Source organism: Lactuca saligna, chromosome 4 (assembly GCF_052625555.1).
Source record: "Lactuca saligna cultivar CGN05327 chromosome 4, ASM5262555v1, whole genome shotgun sequence".
NCBI lineage: Eukaryota > Viridiplantae > Streptophyta > Magnoliopsida > Asterales > Asteraceae > Lactuca > Lactuca saligna.
The window spans coordinates 112267541-112278104 of NC_136420.1; the positions used below are offsets into that span (position 1 = coordinate 112267541).

Below are 10564 nucleotides of genomic sequence, written 5' to 3' on the forward strand. Positions count from 1 at the left end.
TAGTGGTGGTGGTTGTATGTGGTGATGGTTAGTGGTGGTGGTTGTAGGTGGTGGTGGCGGTAGTTATGGAAGTGGTGGTGGTGGAGACGGTAGTTATGGTGATGGCGGTAGGTGGTGGTGGTGGCGATGATGGTGGAGATGGTGGTGGCGGTAGTTATGGCAGCGGTGGTGGTGGCGATGGTAGTTGTGGTGGTGGCGGTAGCGGTAACAGTGGTGGTGTCGATGGTGATAGTGGTGGTGGTGGCGATGGTGGTAGCGGTGACAAGTGGTGGTGGGTGTGGCGGTAGTAGTGGCGGTGGTAGGTGGTGGTGGCAGGTGGTGCAGGTAGGTGGTGGTGGTGATGGTGGTGGAGATGATTCAAAACGCAATTCTCTTTATGAACCCATTAAAACCCATGTAACCCTGAATCTCAAAGAAATTACCAAAAAAATCATGGTGTGATCATGCTTATCAAATAGTATGCAATTCAAATTCTGCTTTTTCCCCTTACTAAAACCAAAATTTATAAACAAACAATGTATTGTTGGATTAATCAGTTTGTTGAAATGATTCAAAAGCAATTTTTGTATCTAGGGGTATTATAGGAAATTTATCAAATAGTTGGTGTTCGTTAGAAAAAATCATTGTTTCAACATCAATTCATCTTCACCACCAGCCAAAGATTCATAAAAAATATTATAAACAAATAAAACATTAAAAAACAAATAAAATTTCAAGATAAAAGATGGTCGCATAAAAAGTAAAATACCACGATTACAATCCAAACTCTTAACCCCAATTTCAAATGTCAAAGTCAAATTAGGACAAACTAAAATTAAATTGGAGATAAGATGAAGTGATGCTTTGTTCGGCTGAGCAGATAAGAAATTAGGAACAGACAAAGTAAAATTAAACTGCTTTACCAATACTATTTTATAAAAATGTATTTATCCTTATTTTTTATTTTATTAAATACACCACTCCGGTCAAAATGTCAACTTAATATACTAATTAACACTTTGACGTTTGCTGTAGTTTCACCATCCCATTAACCCTACAAAGTAAAGGATTTCCATATCTTCACTGGGTTTGATTGGGTACTCGTCTAATTGATTGTAACTGGAATCGAAAGACTATAACGAAAAAATAACAGACTCCACTCTCTGCGACTACATATAACTCCTGGTAATTTTTTTAAATAGCTAAAGATTATTCCTGGTACTCCAATTTTTACCTTAATTTTGTGTTTTTAAATTAAGATCATGAGAATGAATGACATAATTTTCATTGGAAATTCCTTATTCACCCTCCATTTTCGATTAGTTTCTGCAACTTTTCACCATTGCTATCAATTCTAAACCTGATAAGTTCATAGATAATTAGGTTTTCTGATTGTTGCTATGTTGTTTTTAGATCAGTAGATTTTATTCTTATGAACACACATTATGTATATAGAGTACATGTAACCAATAAAGTATTCAATGGTTTTGGAATTAATTCAGTTAATTCTTAATTTTAGAATAAGATTTATGCAGTAATTTAGTCAATTGATAATGTTAGAATGGCACACAAAACCAAAAAGGAAATCTGAACAAGAGATTAATAGGGACAAAAACTTGACAATCAAATTACTTGATTCTTGAAAATGGAAACTTCACAGTGGACAAAATAACGAACAGGGGAGGAACACTAGACTAATATTGACCCATATTTTTTGAATTATCCAACAATTGCTCCTATCTTAATGTAGTCCAATTTGTACTGATTTTACTTTTCATACCATACTGAATGTTCAATGTCGTATCAAATTGTACAAGTTGGGATGAATATCTTTTACACCAGGTCCTTACAAAAAGATGGACAAGTCTTGGATGGGAACTGATAGACACAAAAAGCCTTACATAGATGGAGTTGCAGCGTTTTTGGATTATGCTGTCCGCAATTTGAAGATCTCGATGAATATGGACCCACTAGATTCCAATATAAAAATAAAAATTCCATGTCCATGTATTAATTGTGTAAACCACATAAGTCTTCATGTGTCAGAAGTAGATCATCACTTATTTAGATATGGAATCGATCAAAACTATACCAAATGGATTAAGCATGGAGAAAAAGAGGACCAACCAAGAAATGTTTCGTTTAAAGAAAACTACTCAATGAACACAACATACTTTGATGAATCCACGAGCTTCACAATAGGAATTCCAACGGATGCCGAAGATACAGTAGAGATGGTTGAAGCCACAGAAGAAACTTTCATAGGAGACCATGTCAAATTTCAAAAACTAATTGAAGATGCTGAGAAACCACTATACAAAGGGTGTCCTAACTTCACAAAGTTGTCTGCAGTTGTACAACTCCTAAACTTGAAGAGTAAGTATGGAGTTTCAGATAAGTGCTTTACTGAGACATTAGTTTTGATAAAGAAGATGTTACCTGAAGGTAACGAAATGTTGAGTAGTACCTATGAGGCTAAGAAAACAATGAAAGCAATGGGTTCTGGGTATACAAAGATACATGCATGTATCAATGATTGCATTCTTTACAGGAACGAGTACAAAGACGTGAAAGTATGTCCCACTTGTGGGAAATCAAGATGGAAGGTTGATGAGAAAGAAAAAATTATATATGAAAATATCCCAGCAAAAGTGTTATGGTATTTTCCCATTATCCCGAGAATGAAACGACTATTTCAATCAAAGACAATAGCACAAAATTTAAAATGGCATGCCAACGATAGAACACATGATGATGTTTTACGTCACCCAGCAGATTCACCTGCGTGGGCTGCCATAGATAAAAGATATCCTAAATTTGCTAATGATCCAAGAAATCTACGACTAGGCATTTCGGCTGACGGGGTCGATGTGAATAGAGGAAATAGGAATCATAGTGTATGGCCGATTTTAACTGTCATTTACAACCTTCCACCATGACTATCACATGCTCATGCAACAATTTTTGCCTGTTGCAATACGATCTATTATGCCGAAATCCACAAGAGATGCTATTACCAGAATTTGTTTCATTTTCAAATCAATATGTAGCAAAGAAATAAGAGTTAAGGAACTTGATAAGTTGCAAGAAGAATTATGTGTCACATTGTGCCTGCTTGAGAAATACTTTCCTCCATCATTTTTTGATGTTATGGTTCATTTAACTGTGCACCTGATTAGGGAAGTAAAATTATGTGGTCCAGTATGTTTTCGATGGATGTATCCATTTGAACGGTGTATGAAGGTTATTAAGGGGCACGTGCGGAATAAAAATAAACCAGAAGGTTGCATTGCAGAAGGGAATATTGCAGAAGAGACGATTGAGTTTTTAAGCGAATTCCAAAAAAATATGAATACTGTTGGTATTCCACCTGAAAAGCATAACAATTTTGGAAATCAGAATGATGATTATAGTATTTCTCTTAGGGATGGGACTCCAGTATCAGCATGTCGATCGGTTCAAGTTTCTCTGGACCTCTTCATCAAAGCACATTTCTATGTAATGCAAAATACAACTGAGGTTGTACCATATATTAAGTAAGTATTACTTACATGTATGTATTTATTTTAAAATTTTATAATATTGTGTATCTACTATAATATTAATCAATGTATTTACAGTCGACACAAGGCATTTCTGAAAAACAACAACCCTTTTAAACGAAATGCATGGCTAGAGAATGAGCATAGTAAAATGTTTGGTCAATGGTTACGAGAGGAGGTATTTCTTTGTTGTATATGAGTTAAAGCTTATCCTTCTAATATGATTCAGGTTGAAAAAGAGTTATCGGTCTCAAAAGAAAGTGTATCAGAGACCGTTAGGTGGATTTCACATGGACCAAACACCAATGTACTGAAATATGATGCGTATAACATCAATGGATATACATTTCGTACAAAATGTCGTGAAGGTAAAGTTAATCAGAACAGCGGGGTTAGTGTAGTGGCAACTAACACACATATTTCTAAAGAGGTTGTAACCTATGACCAAAACTCTTATTATGGGGTTTTAAAAGAGATATGGGTACTAGATTATCATTTTAAAAAAATTCCTCTTTTCATGTGTGACTGGGTTGACAATAAAAACGGAGTCAAGAAGGATACGATTGGGTACACATTGGTTGAACTTGGTAGGTTAGGCCACAAAGATGATCCATTCATATTGGCCTCACAAGCACGACAAGTATTCTACGTTACAGACCAACTGAATAAAAAAATGTCAATTGTCTTCATGACACCTCCCAAAAATTATAGAGATACATATGACGATGTCGATGAGGAATTTAGTAATGTAGTTTTTCCTCACAATGACAATATATTGCCACGTGTAGATCCACTTGACTTGCGTAAAGAATCACGAAATGATTATTTTCGGACTGACTGTCCGGGTATAGTCATACATAAGGTATAAATTTCTCATACATATTCTAATTCTATCATTTGTTTTATTTCAACCGTGAACATCCCATGTTTACATGTTTATATACTTTTTACTGATTCTAATGATTACGTTTTTTTGTATCAGGCACATGAGAATCCTTGATCCTGGTGTTATTTCAAGAGGGAATTATAATCATTCTATTAAATTTAGGTAATTTTAATTATATTTATTGATTTTTTGGTCAACAAAACTTATTTGAGTCATTTTGTCAGGTGAACTAGTAAAACAATAAAAAATCAGTTTTTTGGATATTAAAAAAGATAGCTTTACTAGTAAAAATTTTATCTTTTAAATTCTTTTGGTCATTTTGACCATTTAGGTCCATTTTTGGCTAGTTGGTCAAAAAGACCAAAATGGTCAATTTGGTCATTTTATTCGGCTTTATAATATAGAGCTTATGGTTTAGGTATTTAACATTTTCACATTATAGGTCCAAATTAAAGTGTTTGGACCGTGTTGGTCATTTTGACAATTTAAGCCTTTTTTTGGGATTTTGTTCAAAATGACCGTTTGGGCCAATTTGGTGGTTTCATCCGGTAAAATAGTAAAAAATCAGTTTTTTGGACATTAAAAACATAACTTTACTCCTAAATTTTAGCTTTTGGAACCTTTCGGTCATTTTGACAATTTAAGTCAATTTTTGGCTAGTTGGTCAAAAAGACCAAAATGGTCAATTTGGTCATTTTATTCAGCTTAATCATATAGAGAACTTATACTTTATGTATTCAACATTTTCACATTATAGGTCCAAATTAAGGTGTTTCGACCATGTTGGTCATTTTGACTACTTAACTCTTTTTTGGGCATTTTGTTTAAAATGACAATTTGTCCAATTTTGGTAGGTTTATATGGTAAAACATGAAATATTTAGTATTTAAGATATTTGAAACTTTGGCATTACTAGTATAAAGTTTAGCTTTTGGACCCTTTTGGTTATATTGTCTATTTAGGTCCATTTTTGGCATGTTGGTCAAAATGACCAAAATGGACAATTTGCACATTATATCCCGCTTAGTAAAAACAAAATCAGAATTTTAGTTTTTTTAAACATCCTATTTCTAGTAGAAAGTTTCTTTTTCGGACTAGTTTTGTTATTTTAACTATTTAGGTCAATTTTTGAGCTGTTCATCAACATGACCATTGGCCAGCGTTATTTTTCTAAGTATGTTCAATTGGTAAAATAGAAATAAAAAACAGTAGTTTGCTTATTTGCAACTTAGTATTTCAAGTTTTTTCTAATTTATCATTTTTAATGTTGAATTACTGATTTCCCCTTGTGCCTATGCATGTCTTCACAACCCCAGTGACCTCTTTCCACATACCCTTCAACCTCTCAAAGTTCATGCATTAAAAGATGCAATTTGCGTTTTGTTGTCTGGTGCTCGATACCCCAAAGTTAGTTGCCTAAATGAGAAAAAAGGTTTCTTCGAAATTTGCTCGAAGTAGTGTATTCTAGTTGGCAGTTGCTACTGGTTCTCCCCTGAAAAAAATGTCAATTGGTTGATGTTTATTAATTAGAATTAGAACTAGAACTCCTTTGTCTCATTTGTGTTTTGACCCAATAGTGACAATAATACCTTTATTGCTAAACTATTCTTTTTTAACCAAATTAAATGGTGGATTAATGATGAAGAGCTCTAATTATAAGAGTGTACTTTATTTTTCCCTCATTGTAATTGTACTATTCCCAGTTCTTTGTTAGTATTTTAATTTAATATAATTTATTTTGTATTCAAATTCTCTGAATTTATATTATTTTATTTAATCAATGATCAATTAAACCATCACTGTATTTACTTTGACTATTTTTGCAAAATATGTTTAGAGTTCAACTATTAAACATTGAGTATTAGTGACAAAAAATACTTATGGTCACATGTTTTTTTTTCTGTTATCATAACAAAATAATCACTTTTCGAAACACATAAGAATTAAACAGTAATCATGAAATACTAATTGTCATATGTTTCTTCTTTTTTCACGACGATTGTTTACTTTTAGTCGCACGTAAAAATTAAACCATAACCATACAACACTTGTAGTTCAAGGTTCTTTTTTCATTAAACCTTAAGCGTATAATACTTATAGTCCTTGTTTTTTTTTTCCTTAAAACATGGCTGTAGAATACTAAAAGTCACATGTTTTTTTTTATGATTATTAATATTTTTTACTTATAATCACCTATATATATGAAATGAATAAATGTCCACAAAATAATATATATATATATATATATATATATATATATATATATATATATATTTCTTTTATCAAGACTATTATTAACTATTAAACACGCATAAGAGATTAAATCATGACTATGTGTTCTAAAAATTGATAATAAAATACTCATAGTCACACGTTTTATATTTAATCATAGTCTTTTTTTTGCTTTTACACACGTAATAATTTAATCAATAATTGTTAAATACTTACAATCAATTTTTTTTTCTTTTATGATGACTATCTTTTACTTTTATACATACACCAAATTGTAAAAAGTAACAATAAATTACTTATAGTTACAAATATTTTCTTTTTTCATGAATATGATATACCTTTTAGCCACACATAACATGTTTAACTGTAACTATAACATACTTATACTTATATATTTTTTCTTTTATCATGACAAATGTTTATCTTTAGACACACATAATAAACTAAACATGACCATAAAACACTTTTAGTTACTTGTTTGGTTGCTCTTAATCAGTGTGTAATAAATGCTATCATATGGACACACAAATAATTAATGTAGCCATGTATTATCTTTTAGTTACATTGCATTCAAATGTCAATATCTGCTCCATGATACAGCCACATAAACATTTGTTTCATGTGACCATATAATAATCTATTGTCTCTAACAAAAACCATCACAAAGTTTTTCTATATATCTAACAAAAATGTGACGGATGGTAACATTTGGCCTCATTGTTCCAGTGTGGCTAATAATTGTCACATTTGTTATGTTTAAACGTGTCTAAAGGTTTCAACTATATTACTAATGGTCATGAAATACAACTTAAAATGTCATTAAAACAATGGCATAATTTTAGCAATAACCTTTAGACACAATTTTAGTCAAAAGTGTGGCTGGGCGGTTTTGGCAAAAGTGTGACCATAGGTCATTTTTGTACTAGTGATCATTCATAAAGCCGTGTGCACATACGAGATCCATTACTCGTTTAATGGTTTAACACGCTTATGATCTACATTCACATATAAATACGCACAAACACGTATACACACACATACACGTACACATATACAACAACTCTTTCATGTATGTAGATATACATATACAAAAATAAATTCATCACAATTTGGTGAAAAGTATAGTAATTACATTGTTAAAACTGTGAAACGAATACTTGATCCCGAAGGTGCACACGACTTTATGAATGATATTAATATCTATAAGTTGGTGAAAGTATAGATAATCATGTATAGTAGAGGTGTAAAAAAAACGAAGCGAAAAAAACGAAGTTTGGCGTCGGAAAAATATAAAATAAAAAAATTCCGTAGCTAGAATTGCTCCGGATTTTTATCATTTTTGATTTTCCTGGCATTAAACATCGTTTTTTTCTCTTCGTTTTTTTCCCACCTCTATTATACGCAATTATCTTTATTTTCAACAACTTCTAGTCATTAATATTGTTGATACAGTCGTTTGCACCTTCGAGATCCTTTATTCATTTAATGGTTTAATATTATATCCGTAGCTATTCCATAGCCATTTTGTAGCTAATTAGCTACGGAATAGCTACGGGTTAACATCCGTAACTATTCCGTAGCTATTCCGAAGCTAATTAGCTACAGAATGGCTACGGAGTAGCATCCGTAGTGATTTCGTAGCTATTCCTTAGCTAATTATCTACGGAATTGCATCCGTAGTTATTCCGTGACTAAATTAGGGCGTCTCATTTTGTAGCTAATCCGTAGCCATTCTAATTAGCTACGGAAATTTTCCGTAGCTATTATCCGTAGGAAAACACCCTTTTTTCTAGTAGTGAAACAAAATAGTACATATACTCGCCACCAGAAACTATTTGTCGATAATAAACTATTCTATAAAACAAATATCGGTCGCTGCATTTACACATTGAAGTTAGATTGTTTTCTAAAGTAATGATTCATGTTAAGGATGTTTCACATTTAATATTATCTTAGATTGAAATCGTGATGGGAAATAATTATGAATCTGAGAAACCAAAAGCCAAAGGAGTTACATTGAAGAAGAGGAATGTTAAACCTGGGATTATTTTCTAATACCATATTATAACATTCTTCTTCTAGTTATTCTAACAACAATTTTTTATTTCATAGGCCACGTTCAATAAGGAGATGATTGAATCACAAAAGGCCCTGAGATTACTTCCTCTGAAGGTTGTTTTTGATGTATTTCGCATGAAGTTAACTCTATATGATGAAGTCCGATGAAAGGACCCCATTTCATTTTCAGCAGAGGGAAATCTTCATAGTTGTTTGTTTTACAATAACCATTAATAAAAGTCAATGACAGTCATAATGAAATGTTAGATTATACTTGCGTAGACTCGTCTTTCACTCATGGTTAGTTAGAGATCGTTGTTTCTCGTATCACAGGTAACAAAAACTTTAAGGTACTTAAATGTGTTGAGAAAGGTAGTCTAACTAATAAAACCAAAATGTTGTTTTCAACTATTATAAATATTCTAACATTAAATTGAATTTTTTTAGACATTTAAATATTACCAATAATGTTAAGTCTATTTCCGTTACACTATCTTATTATTATTATTGTTGTGCTAACTTTTTTTTTACCTTCATATGTATTTTTTTTTATATTCTTCATGTTTTATGCGAGTCATAATATAATTGATTATTATCTAAGAAAATAAATTAAAATATGATCTGTTTACTCAAATTTCCTATTTTTAATAAGAAAATGCATATGAGATCAACTATCAAGGCTTTTATGCGTGACCAAATAAATTCAAACTCCTCATGGGAGTTCCCATAATATTTTTTTTGAAATACGTGTACTTTTTGAAAGGAAACCATTTTAATGCCTAACTAAACTCTTTTTCAAAACGTAAAATATTATAAAAAAGTTTTAAAGAAGTATGGGGGATTATTATCATTGCGGGATTATGACATGCTGACAGTAGTATCGATCATTCATTCAACTTTAATGGGTTAATTGAATTAGCTTAAAGAACAAGTGTGATAAAAGAATAAGAGTCATAAACGTGTGGTTTTTTAAGCCATCGATTGAAAAGTAGATTTTGATTATCAAATCATTGCCAGTTCATTATTGAAACTAGTCATGAGACCCCTGCATTACACGACTTGGAATTTTTTTATTGATATTTAGTGGGTCCCGAAAACAGGATACTATAATTGGTTGATTATGAAAGTACAATACTTAAAAGTGGAACATATGAAACACAACAAAAGCATCAATTAAAACCCAAAATATGGTTAAACCTATTTCTCATAAAGCTAGTGTCGAAATGTACACCAGCAAACCAATTAAGTAAATGAGACACTCGTATAGCAACACATGAAAAAAATCAAAAGATTAGGTCATGATTATTTTAGGGACATGATTTGATATTTTAACATACAATTTCAAAGATAAAGCATACAATAAGAAACAAAACTAACAATGTTAGCATAAATATACCTCCAGGAAGTTTCTGGAATATAGGAACAAAAATAACAATGGCAAGTACCCAAGTAATAACCATAGAATGTCCAACAGAGAAGCTTCTTCTTCATTGTCTCAAATCCAATTTTCATAAAAACACACAAAAAAATCTACCTAAGAAAAGAAGTCAGGTTTGCAATGCTACCTCATCAAAGAATTCCAAGTGCTAATATTTGGTGTAAATTGTAAATTTGATCAAAAGTGTCAATGATACTATCAAACATCTTTTTATGAAGTGAGACTCCATTTTTCCTTACTTCTGCTATGAGGTTTATAGCTTTCTTCCACATTCCAATGTTCTTGTAAAGTTCAATAGTCAAATGTAAACTTCAATTTCAATTATTTATTTTTTCATTCAGACATTTCATTAAAGAAATCATATGCATCTAAATTAACATACAAAGAATGATGAGGAGCTATGCAGAAGAATTACCAGATGATGGGTCC

The 10564-nt window shown here is 31.7% G+C and overlaps 1 protein-coding gene across 1 annotated transcript; it reads left to right on the plus strand.

Annotated features, from left to right (window-relative positions):
• Positions 1 to 1835: 1835 nt before the first annotated feature.
• LOC145040038 (uncharacterized) lies at positions 1836 to 2918 on the plus strand. Its single transcript, XM_078988033.1, has one exon. The coding sequence runs from the start codon at positions 1836 to 1838 to the stop codon at positions 2916 to 2918; it is 1083 nt and encodes a 360-aa protein (XP_078844159.1).
• Positions 2919 to 10564: the final 7646 nt, after the last annotated feature.

What these genes read in the sequence shown, in the direction of transcription:
- LOC145040038 (XM_078988033.1), top strand. Translation starts at nt 1,836, where the DNA reads ATGGACAAGTCTTGGATGGGAACTGATAGACACAAAAAGCCTTACATA.